The sequence below is a fragment of the Borostomias antarcticus genome (genome assembly GCF_949987555.1).
Source record: "Borostomias antarcticus genome assembly, chromosome: 22".
NCBI lineage: Eukaryota > Metazoa > Chordata > Actinopteri > Stomiiformes > Stomiidae > Borostomias > Borostomias antarcticus.
In genome coordinates, this window is record NC_140255.1 from 11434270 (window position 1) to 11446769 (window position 12500).

The window sequence follows — 12500 nt, forward strand, 5'->3', positions numbered from 1 at the left end:
AGAGGAGAGGGGGAAGGGTGTGAAGGAGAACATAGCCTGTGTGAGCGCGGGCTTGCCAGCACGACGGCATAATGAACAATCTGAATGTGTGACGGCCTGGCGTGCCGCGTGCATGTGCGCGAGCGTGCGACTGCCTGTGGTGGATGACGCGCATGCGAAAGCTTTGGTCCAGTGTCCTTGGAGGTCGCAAAAGGTGCACATGGTAAGTCTCTATTGGCTCTGGCTGCGTGAGCACTGATTGGCCGGCCTGGTGCTCGTCTGCTCTGGCTGGCATGGCTGGTAGGACACTTCCCTTCTTTCTCGTCACGTTACTATCCCTCACTCACCAGTGGCGGGGCTTCTAACTCCAGACACACACACACATACACACACACACACAAACAAATATTGTACTGTAGCATTTCAGAGAGTAAGAAAAACAAAACAGCAATGTTGTCAAAACAGACCGCATCGCTTGAAACTCTCAACACAGTGTTTCTCTCTCCGATATCTCGGAGAGAGATGGCAGGTTTCATAATGAGTTTGGGATGCGGCGTATACGCGGATGCTCATCCCATGAGCGTTTAATCTCCAACCCTGCATGACTGATCAGGATGTGGACGGGGGGCTAACGTATGTACTGTCATGTACTGTCAATCAAATCTAAAACACACTGCTTCTCGTGGGATGCGGTCTCGTTTGGCATTGCCCCTTTAATGCGCCCGACACGGGCCCCGCTGTAAACAATCCCTACGCCTCTTCGGTACCACAACGTGCTAACCGTACCCTGCTCTCTCTCTCGCTCCCTCCTCCTCCTCCCTTCTCCCCCCCTTCCACCTCCTCACATCTTCCCCTCCCTCCCTCCCTCCCTCCAGCCCGTGAGGAATACGTGGCCACCTTCAAGGGTTCCGAGTACTTCTGCTACGACCTGTCTCCCAGCCCCATCCAGAGCAGCAGTGACGAGATCACGCTCTCCTTCAAGACCCTGCAGCGCAACGGGCTGATGCTGCACACGGGCAAGTCGGCCGACTACGTCAACCTGGCGCTGAAGAACGGCGCCGTGTCTCTGGTCATCAACCTGGGCTCCGGGGCCTTCGAGGCCCTGGTGGAGCCCGTCAACGGGAAGTTCAACGACAACACCTGGCACGACGTCAAGGTCACACGAAACCTGAGACAGGTAACCAGGCAACGGCGGGATGGATGGAGAGAGAGAGGGAGAGAGAGAGAGTGAGAGGGAGTAGAGAGAGAGGGAGAGGGAGGGAGTAAAGAGAGAGAGAGAGGGAGGGGGTAGAGAGAGGGGGGGTAGAGAGAGGGGGAAGGAGTAGAGAGAGAGAGAGAGGGAAGGAGTAGAGAGAGGGTGGGTAGAGAGAGGGGGAGGGAGTAGAGAGAGAGAGAGAGGGAAGGAGTAGAGAGAGGGGGGGGTAGAGAGAGGGGGAGGGAGTAGAGAGAGAGAGAGGGAGTAGAGAGAGGGGGAGTAGAGTGAGAGAGAGAGAGGGAGCGAGTAGAGAGAGAGAGAGAGGGAGGGAGTAGAGAGAGAGAGAGGGAGGGAGTAGAGAGAGAGAGGGAGGGAGTAGAAAGAGAGGGAGCGAGTAGAGAGAGAGAGGGAGGGAGGGAGTAGCGGGAGAGAGGGAGGGAGTAGAGAGAGCGGGAGTAGAGAGAGAGAGGGAGAGAGGGAGTAGAGAGAGAGGGAGGGAGGGAGTAGAGAGAGAGAGAGAGGGAGGGAGTAGAGAGAGAGAGGGAGGGAGTAGAGATAGAGAGGGAGGGAGTAGAGAGAGAGAGGGAGAGAGTAGAGAGAGAGGGAGGGAGTAGAGATAGAGATAGCGTTGGGAGAGAGTGGGCAGATAGATGGAAGAGAGAGCAAGAAAGGGTGTGAGTAAGTAGCAGTGGTAGCGAGAGACCGTCTCAGAAGAACTAGAATAACAGATAGACGTTCATAACAGATGGATACTCATAGGCCCAATAACCAGGTCAAATGACACACTGTTGTGGAGGAGATTGGCTGCCTTATGAATGGCGAGAGAGTATTCACCACAGACAGTTAGAGAGTGAATGTTCTATCTACTTTAGTAATAGTGATCTCAGAGTATGACTGAATGAGTGAGTGTGGGTGTGAGTCGAAGACTCTGAGCTAATCCCAGTCCCTTTCTAAGAAGAACAATATGGAGCTGACAGCACAGCTACTGCCATGTTGAGTCAAAGTCAGATTAAGACTTAATCCCAGTCCCCTTCTGAGAATGGCAGTATGGAGCTGACACCACGGTGAGCTGCTTACGGCTTGGGGGTGGGCGAAGGTTAGGGTCAGGTTTGGTCCCCATTCAACATCTCCTAGATGGGCAGAACCAGTCTGTGAGTGTGTGGCTGTCTGTCTAAACCAAGTGTGTGAGTGACTGTGTGTGTGTGTGTGTGTGTGTGTGTGTGTGTGTGTGTGTGTGTGTGTGTGCTGGAGTCAGGGCTGGGAGCACTGTGGTCCTGGTACCTAGTCTTCTCTCCCGTTTGCCTGTCTGTACTAACTTGACTAACTTTACTAACCTGCTACTGAAACTAACCTTCATCCATGGAATGATTCATTCTACTAACCTGTGCCCTTCTCCTAGCGAACCACTCCTACCTACTAACATCTCCAGAGGCCTTCTAGCTTTTCTTTTTCCGTTCCCAGAAGTTGTTCTGTTCACAGTTTTTGCCTTCCTTTCTCCCCCTCTCCTCAAAGCACTCAGGCATTGGACACGCTATGGTAAACACCCTCCATTGTTCGGTAGATATCATTCTAATTGTTTCTTAGTTTGGGTTTTGCCCCGTGTCTATTTCCTTTCGGAGCCGTAGGCATCAAAACTAAAACCAAAAAAAAGAAAAAAAGGATTAATGCGGTTGGTACTCTTTTACGCTTAACAAGCCCCGCCCCCGCCTCGCCAACCCTCTTTTTTAGTTTCCCCTCCCTCTCCTTTTTTGCCGTTCACCCCATCACTCCGTGATTGATATGTAGGCGTCTCCCGATTGGCTCATCCTCCACCTGCACGCAATTGGCCACCACCCCCTGCATGGCCCAACCTAATGTCCTGCCTCTCTCGGGATTGGTCCGTCGCACGGACGGAGAGGCTGCTGTTCCCTCCCTTCTTTTCCCCTCCGTTGATCGTTGTTGTCCTCCACCCTCTGGCTGCCCGCTCTCCATGCTGCTTCTGAGCCCGGTCTCATCTCGTCCTCCCTGTTAATGGTTGTCGTCAGTTTTTTCACTTCCTGCTTTTCCTCCCCCCTGCCAGTGGCCGCATGCTGACAGAGGAGGCAGGCTGCATGTATGTGTGTGTGGAATGAGCTTTAATGCTAACCCATCTAACACTATATGTGTGTGCGTGTGTGTCAGTGTGTGTGTGTGGGTGTGTGTGTGCGAGCGCGTCTCACCCCATTCAGACCTGCTGATCTAACACTGCTCCCACCCCCGCTCTACTCAACCCCTACACACACTAATACCATCATCACTACCCACCCTAACACCACACATCAGCACCATTCTCACTTTTAACGCCATGTACACCACTAACCCCGACTTAAACACCATTAACAACTCAACACAGCCTGGCCTAACTAACACTGCTGCTGATCTGAACCGTAATATCACTAACACCACTAACCAGCTGACTGTGCTGAGCCTCTAACGCAGGCTTTACTAACATCTGCCTGCCTGGGCACGCTACTAACTCTGACCACCCTCAGTAGAGGGCGCCGTTGAGTGGGCTAGCTGCTAATGCTACACCCACCACAATGTGTAGGCAGATGAGAAATTGGACTATTGTAGCACCATAGTCTATGCTCACTGCAAACTAGTGGACTAGCTGGTCATGCTAAATTCACCACAGCAAGCAGATGATGGAGTGGGCTGATGTAGCAGTGGACGCTACAGTACAAACCTTAAGCAGATTAGAGTGAACTAGCTGCCAATGCAAAGTCCACCACCACCATAGGAAGACAGTAGAGTGGGCTAGCCATGATGCTAAGTCTCCACTGTTCCTGCTACTTTAGGTAGATTAGTAGTCTAGCCTAAACTCAGTCTACCTCCACTGGGATAGCTGCGGATGCCCACTCCACTGACCACATTGTGGACAATGGGATATCGCTCCCATTCTAGAGGTAGTCTATTAGAGTTGCCATCTTAATAGTATACTGACCCTATATTACTGCGGCTCGCAGACAGGCTCGTCAACACCTCACAGAAACACACACCAATCCAGTTCAGTCCACAAACAGACCCAGTACCACCCACCCAGACCAGACCATCTCCCCCCGACCAGACCCTGCCAGTAGGGGGCTAATTCGGCAGCCTACAGCGCTTAGCGCTGCGTTTGGTGTGAGTATATAGCGTGTCCTTTCCCTGTGCTTTGTTGTGTAGGTGACGATCTCTGTGGACGGCATCCTGACCACCACAGGCTACACCCAGGAAGACTACACCATGCTGGGCTCCGACGACTTCTTCTACGTGGGGGGCAGTCCCAGCACCGCAGACCTGCCCGGGTCTCCCGTCAGTAACAACTTCATGGGCTGCCTCAAAGAGGTGGGGACCGCACCTTTGTAGAGGGACAGGCGTAATGCTGTGTTCACACCGGGCGCAAATTTTTCCTGCGGCGCGGCGAGTTTACAGGCGGGCGGCACGGGCGGCGCGAATCGCCGAACTCGGCGGCGCGATGGCCAGGATTCGCCGCGCGGCGACATTCGCAAAAGTTACATTTTTGTAACTTTCTGCGGCGGATTCGCGCGGCAACCCATTGATCCCGTGGCGAGATTGGGCGAACTGGGCGGTGCAAATTTTCTCGCCGCGCCCGGTGTGAACACAGCATTAGACCTCCTGAACACGCACCCTACATCTAAAAATACAGACACGCACTGTGTATCTGGATCTGTGCACTCCCAGATAGACAGACACGCGCGCACATCAAACACTCACACCCACACACAAACACAAACACAGGAATACAAACATACTACTGCATTATCTCACAGGGCACAAAAGCGATATGTGCACATTTTGGAAGACACGCACAAACACACACTCCCTCCCCAGCATCAGAGAGAATTACTGATGAGTGTCGTTGGGGAAAGTAGGCGCAGCGCTAAGCGCTAGCATGCTAATTAGCTTCGGCACAGAGATGATCCATCCATCCATCCGCTCGGCTCAAAATGGGCCACAGCACCGCAAAGCACACACACACAAACACACACTCACACTCACACACACACACACTTATATAATATATAGACGTATGCACACGCACACACACACACACACACACACACACCCAGATGCATAAACAAACAAACAAACAAACAAAATGACAGATGATATGCCAACAGAGAGATATCTGTATCCGGGTTGGGAATGTGTGCGTTTGTGTGTGTGTGTGTGTGTGTGTGTGTGTGTGCGTGTGTGTGCGTGCGTGTGTGTGTGTGTTGGATTCATTAAGACTGATGGTGTTTAAACGAGGTTGCCTCTCACCACGACTTCTCGGCTAACACATTAACATATCTAATACAACAATATGATAACCCATGTGAAAAAATTAGGTTGTATGCAACAAATCACGTGCATGAGTGATCGTGCCTTCACAACTTTCCATGCACAAATACACACATGTGGGCAAAAGAGATACAGTACACACATGTTCAAACACGTGTAAAACAGTCTATTGGATAGCTGTGTGTGTAGCTGAGGTCCGTGGGGGTCACAGATGGGGATCCGGTCTATTGAATCAGACCTTGTGTGTGTGTGACAGCCTGTAGACATCAACATGCTGCTCACAGATCCTGCAGAAACACCCAGCTCTGTGTTAGAGTCGGATCCACGGAGTAGAAGCGAACGAGTGTCTCTGTGAAAGAGACAGGGCAAGAGAGGCAGAGAGACCTTGTTTGGAGAGACTATTGCCAGAACACTTGAATCCAAATGAAAGGAGGTCTCGTATCTCATAGGTCGAGATACTCTGAAGTGGCCTACTCCTCTCTTCGTCTCCTCTCCCTTACCTGTGCTGAACAGGGAAAAAACCCCAGCATAATAGAAAGTCTAATTTCAGATACTTAACTGATAGGGCTTAACTTTCACCCGTGCATCGGTCGGAGGGGATGAGGTGAGGACAGCGCTTGAGCGTAGTGATGACTGTCTGCTTGTCCTCTTCCCTCTGCTCGTCTACTCGGCGCCCCATGGCCTCTTCACGCCGAACCCCAACGCCGAAGGTGGTGTACAAAAACAACGACGTGCGACTGGAGCTTTCTCGATTGGCCAAGCAGGGCGATCCAAAGATGAAGGTGAGAGAAGGGTGTTTTCTTATTGGCTACGGTACGTCTCAAATGACATCTTATTACCCATATGGCACATCGGCTGTTTACTCCTACGTAGAGCCCAAGTGGGCCCTGGTTACCACAACAAGCCATAAGTAAATACATCATTATACTGCCACAAGCTACATCGTACAGTGTAGTACAGCGGTCGGATCGCTGACATGCTGACCGCTCAACACCCTGGCCGCAGGTGAGCGGGGTGGTGGCCTTCAAGTGCGAGAGCGTGGCGACCCTGGACCCGGTGACCTTCGACACGCCCGAGTCCTTCGTGGCGCTGAGCAAGTGGACCGCCAAGAAGGCGGGGTCCATCTCCTTCGACTTCAGGACCACCGAGCCCAACGGCCTCATGCTCTTCAGCCACGGGAAGCCGCGGCAGCAGCAGCGCAAGGACCCGCGCACGCCGCCCACAATGAAGGTGAGGCCTCGCATTCACACTGATACACACACACACACACCGATACATACAGGGTGTTCTATTACAGGTGGATTCTGTCATTGCGAGGGATCTCTATTTGAAGTGGGTACCATTCACTGGACACAGTATACTGTAGATGTGTGTGTACGGGCGTCCACAGACTGGATGTTTATGCTGCTGCTGTTGGTGCCGCTGTCGTCCACGTTGCAGGTGGATTTCTTTGCGATCGAGATGCTGGACGGCCACCTGTACCTGCTGCTGGACATGGGCTCCGGCACCACCAAGACCAAGGCCATCGAACGGAAGGTCAACGACGGCGAGTGGTATCACGTGGACTTCCAGAGGGACGGCCGGTCAGGTAAAACCCCCTCCGCCGACTCATCGTATGTACTGTAGGTTTTTCGGGGATAAGCCTCGTCATTCGTTTATCACTAGCCAATCAGTGGCGGCGGACGATTTTCCCCGCCCAATCGGATTTAATCCAGACCACGTGAAACGACAACAACCTAGCGACCGTTCCGCCCTAGATGATTGTGATTGGTTTAAAGAAATACTGCATCACCCCCCCCCCCCCCCCTTATCCCTGAATGGTAATTCAACCAGATCTTTCTCCAGCGCTGGCACAGCGTAAAAGAAGTGTGGAGATAGGTCTGGCTGGAGATTAGGTGACCCCTAACATCTAACACTACACCGTGATGATGAAGGTGACAGTGGTGGATATGATGATGATGATGTTTGTGTGTGTGTGTGTGTGTGTGTGTATGTGTCTAGGAACCATCTCTGTTAACTCAGTGCGTACGGCGTACACAGCCCCCGGCGACAGTGAGATTCTCGACCTGGATGACACACTATACCTGGGGGGGCTTCCTGAAGACCGTGCTGGACTCATCTTCCCCACAGAGGTGTGTGTGTGTGTGTGTGTGTGTGTTTGTTTGTCTGTATATATGTGTGTGTGTGTGTGTGTGTGTATGTTTATCTGTATATATGTGTGTGTGTGTTTGTCTGTATTTGTGTGTGTATGTGTGTGTGTGTGTGTGTGTGTGTCTGTGTGTGTGTGTGTGTGTGTGTGTGTGTGTTTGTCTGTATATATATGTGTGTGTGTGTGTGTGTGTGTGTGTTTGTCTGTATATATGTGTGTGTGTGTGTGTGTGTGTGTGTGTGTATGTGTGTGTGTGTTTGTCTGTATATATAGGTATGTGTGTGTGGTTGTGTGTGTTTGTTCCTGTGTGTGTGTGTATCCACAGTGTATAACGCGTGGGTCTCTCTAGGTGTGGACGGCGTTGTTGAACTACGGCTACGTGGGCTGTGTGAGGGACCTGTTTGTGGACGGCCAGAGCAAAGACATCCGGCGTCTGGCGGAGGCCCAGCGGGCCGTGGGGGTGAAGCCCTCCTGCTCCCGCGAGGCGCCCAAACAGTGCCTGTCCAACCCCTGCCAACACAGCGCCACCTGCAGGGAGGGCTGGAACCGCTACGTCTGTGACTGCTCCGGCACCGGCTACCTGGGACGCTCCTGCGAGAGAGGTGAGATAGAGGGAGAGAGAGAGAGGAGAGGAGAGAGGGAGAGGTGCAGAGGAGAGGAGAGGAGGAGAGAGGGAGAGGTGCAGAGGAGAGGAGAGAGGGAGAGGTGGAGAGGAGAGGAGGAGAGAGAGAGAGAGGAGAGGAGGAGAGGTGGAGAGGTGCAGAGGAGAGGAGAGAGTGAGAGGTGGAGAGGAGAGGAAGAGAGAGGGATAGGTGGAGAGGAGAGGAGGAGAGAGGGAGAGGTGGAGAGGAGAGGAAGAGAGAGGGAGAGGTGGAGAGGAGAGGAGGAGAGAGGGAGAGGTGGAGAGGAGGGGAGAGAGGGAGAGGTGGAGAGGAGAGGAGGAGAGAGTGGCTGGTGGAGAGGAGAGGAATAGGGGGAGAGAAAGGAGAGATGGGGGAGGTAGAGAGGAGAGGAGGTGGGTGACAGAGGGGGGAGGAGGAGGGGAAAGGGGGAGAGAGGAGAGGAAGAGAGGGGAGAAATGGGGTGATGAGGGTAGGAAAAGTAGAGCACAAGGGAGGAAGGAAGGAGGTGTGGGTAGAAGGAGAAGAGATAGAGGAGGGAGGGATGGGTAGAGAGGAGAGTGAGGGAGTGGGCTTAGATGGAGGAATGGATTTGAGAGAGGGAATTGTACAGGGAGGGAGCAGGAGGAGGCGTTTGGAGAGAAATAAATGTGATTAGGTATGCATTGTCTCATTTTGGACTATGAAAGTCATGTTCTACCCAGAGAGATGGCGTGAAGAGAGGGAGAGAGAGGGGGAGAGATGGAGAGAGGGGGAGAGATGGAGAGAGGGAGAGAGAGGGGGAGAGATGGAGAGAGGGAGAGAGAGGGGGAGAGATGGAGAGAGGGAGAGAGAGGGGGAGAGATGGAGGGATGGAAGGGGGCTGATGGGAGAATGGTAAAGTAATTTAAAAACATTGTAGAGAGTACAGAGTAGGAGCGTGATGTTGCAAGAGCAGCTAATAATGCTGCTGCTATGATTGTGTTATCATCTCAGGAGGTACCCAGACAACAGCGTGCGCTTGCGCGCACACACACACGCACACACACACACACACACACTCACACACATACACACTGTCTTCATTTGGGAGAATATAATACAGCATAGATCTGAGATGTATATTGTATACGTGTGTGTGTGTGCGTGTGTGCGTGCGTGTGTGTGTGCGTGTGTGTGCGCGCAAGGGTCACTAACTGGTGGTTCAGTGGATTAAAGGAAGGACAGATGGAGAAACAGATGGAGAGAGTGATTGGCCATGTTTACGCGTTCTACCTGCGGTTTCTCCTCTCTCTCCAACACACTCTCTCTCTCCCTCCCTCTCTCTCTCTCTCTCCTTCTCTCTCGTTTTCCCTCCATCTTGTCTTCAATGAACAGAGACGGCAGTCATTTTTCCAGTTCTATTTTGTAAAGCGTGGTCCTAAGAACATGTTTCATTCGTAAAGTCTTTCTCTCCACATATCTACCTACTGCTCTCTCTATCTATCTCTCTCTATCGCTCTCTCCCCTCCTCTCTCCATCCTTTCTTCCTCCACCGCTCTCTCCCTCTCTCCACCCCCACACACCCCCTCCACCGTGAGCTAGTGAGTCAGGTGCTGTGGTGAAGAAAATCTAGTCAGCTGTCTTCCTTTAACTTAAAATCGCATGTGTGTGTGTGTGTGTGAGTTATCTGTGATATAATAGGCCAACCACCTCCTTTTTCCTCCAGTTAATGAGGATTCATTTGCATTTTAGCCAAGAGGTCTTTCTCTCTCTCCCTCTCTTCTTCCCTCACTCCTCCCTCTCTCTCTCTGTCTCTCCCTCCCTCCCTCCCTCACTCCCTGCTTCTCTCTCCCCACGCTCTCTCGCTTTACTGAACACTCCTCTGTTCCGTCTGAAATTCACTCTTATTCTGTCACACACACACAAACATACACACACACACACACACACACACACACACACAAACTCCACCTCTCTCTCTCTCTCTCTCTCTCTCTCTCTCTCTCTCTCTCTCTGAGCTCATCAGTATTCACAAGGCCTCTCTCTCTTCCTGTTCCCTTGTTTTTGCCTGGGCTCCAACAGTCTCCCACGGAACCGAGAGAGAGAGGCTGGATGGAGAGAAGGGGAGGGAGGGAGAGAGAGAGAGAAATGGAGACAGGCAGACGGAGAGAGAAAGAGGGAGGGAGGGTAGGGAGGATGGAGAGCTAGCAAGAGAGCGCTGGGTCTGCGCGGTAGAGATGCGCGGATGGAGTTTGAGCGCACCCGAATCCGCGTGCACTCATCAATCATCCACCCGCCACCTACCCGACGTAATTATCTTCTAAAATATAGAGACCCCCACCCGCACCCAATCCGCCAAACATGAAGTTATTGTATTTACATTTAATTATGTCCAGCCGTTCGAGCTCATTCGCTTTTCATATAGGCACATTTTCTTAACTTAAACAATTTAAAGATTATAGGCTATTTTCGAATGTGTTCAGATTTCTAATGTAAAAATGACTCTATATTAATATCCTATTGTTTGCTCTAATAATAAAGTCAAGTCCTCTTGTGCCCTGTTTTTTTTTGTGTGAGCTCCCCTCCCGTTTTCATACGGGGAGGCTTTATCCCTTTTTGCTGAATTGTTTGCTCAGTGTTTATTCCAATATTATACAACGGTTAGTTCTGGTTCTTCATTCTGATTGGCTGGAAGCCGTGTTAAAATACTTTGTAACACACACCTGGGACCGCATATCATTCCATTTTCAGTATTAATGCGCCTCCCATTTGATCCAATGCATTGTAGTTGTTGTTGTTGCTTGGCAACCCATTTGTTAGGGGAACTATTTTGCTTGGAGGAATTGAGGGAATTATGCTTCGTTTTGAATAAATGTTAATATTTTACATTTCTGTGTGTCTATTTTACAATAATAGCTGTAGTAACCGTTGTATAAAAGCAATAAACCACTCCCGTGTGTTATAGGGATTTTATAACAGCTAGGGGGGTTTTAGGCAACAACGCCCCCTAGCTGTTATAAAATCACTATAACACACGGCCTCGAGTGGTTTATCGCTTAATTCTGCACTACATCATCTCCCTAACAGGGATTCACTTAGCGTTTCTGCTGCGGTACGGTAGGCCTATAGGATCAGTACACACACACGGTACAGTAGGCCTATAGGATCAGTAGACACACACGGTACGGCAGGCCTATAGGATCAGTAGACACACACGGCTCTGCAGCCGTTGCAAAAGGCAAACCCAGCTTCAGTTTCTTCATCAGAGTTTTAACAATCACACTGAAGCGCTCCCAAACGGAACTTTTCCCTTCCTTTTTTGTTAGTTTTAAGTACTCCTGATTTTAATTTCTCTCTCACTTTTTTGGCGTCCATGGCAAGGAGGTTTATGGCGCTTGTTTGATTCAGGACCCCTCATGTGGGGCGTTGCCTACGTGACGTCTGTCTGACATCTACAGTAGTTGGTCATTTTGCGCCTTTTTTTTTGGGGGGGGGGGGCAGCTATATAAATAAAGGTTATTAAATACGAATATAACTGACAAATCCACCCGAAATCCACCCGAAATTAATCACAATGTTGATTTTTATTGGCCCACCCACCCGCGGATGTCACGGATATATCCGCAATATTCACATCTCTACTGCGCGCTGTCTGAGGAGACAGGTGGGGGAGTTGGAGGGAAGGAAGGAGAGAAGGAGAGAGAGAGAGAGAGAGAGAGAGAGAGAGAGAAACAAAGGAATAGTGAAAGTGTGTCTAGCTCCGAATGTAATTGGCCAATAAAAGGGTCCGTTGGTAGCTGTAAACACTTTAGTGGCCAGGGATTGGCCCCGCAGCACCCTGGGACCGAGGAGGAATGATTGGACGATAAACTCTTACTGGAGATCGCCTCAGCATGTCAGGCTTTAACACTGAGGTGTGCTGTGGACCTGCCAATCTATTTATTAACACTGCTCCACCTCTCTCTCTCTCTCTGTCCCTATCTATCTCTTTCCCTCTCTCTCTCCCCATCTCTCTCTCCTCTCTCTCTATCCCTATATATCTCTCTCTATCCCTCTCTCTCTCCCTCTCTCTCTGTCCCTCTCTTTATCTCTCCCTCTCTCTCTATCCCTCTCTCTCTATCTCTCTCATTCTCTCTCTATATCCCTCTCTCTCTGTCCCTCTCTTCCTCTCTCTATCACTCTCTCTCTCCCTATCGCCCTGTCCCTCTCTCTCTCTCTCTCTCTCTCTCTCTCTCTCTCTCTCTCTCTCTCTCCGTCTCTCCATCTCTAGATGCTACCATCCTGTCCTATG

At 51.1% G+C, this 12500-nt stretch overlaps 1 protein-coding gene across 5 annotated transcripts in view; it reads left to right on the forward strand.

Moving 5' to 3' along the window:
* Positions 1–12500, forward strand: part of nrxn1a (neurexin 1a) — a gene marked incomplete at both ends in the record, with an annotated part of 57590 nt that overhangs the window by 23989 nt on the left and 21101 nt on the right. For 4 of the 5 annotated variants that reach the window (XM_084456199.1, XM_084456197.1, XM_084456200.1 and 1 more), the window contains 9 exons: positions 855–1156; positions 2687–2710; positions 4358–4519; positions 6190–6261; positions 6485–6709; positions 6920–7067; positions 7481–7611; positions 7978–8230; positions 12480–12500. The exon at positions 12480–12500 is cut by the window's right edge and continues 183 nt beyond it. In XM_084456199.1, the coding sequence (XP_084312325.1) occupies positions 855–1156; positions 2687–2710; positions 4358–4519; positions 6190–6261; positions 6485–6709; positions 6920–7067; positions 7481–7611; positions 7978–8230; positions 12480–12500 (1338 nt within the window). Of the gene's footprint in view, positions 1–854; positions 1157–2686; positions 2732–4357; positions 4520–6189; positions 6262–6484; positions 6710–6919; positions 7068–7480; positions 7612–7977; positions 8231–12479 lie in introns of all 5 variants that reach the window. The other variant, XM_084456198.1, reaches the window with a different exon arrangement.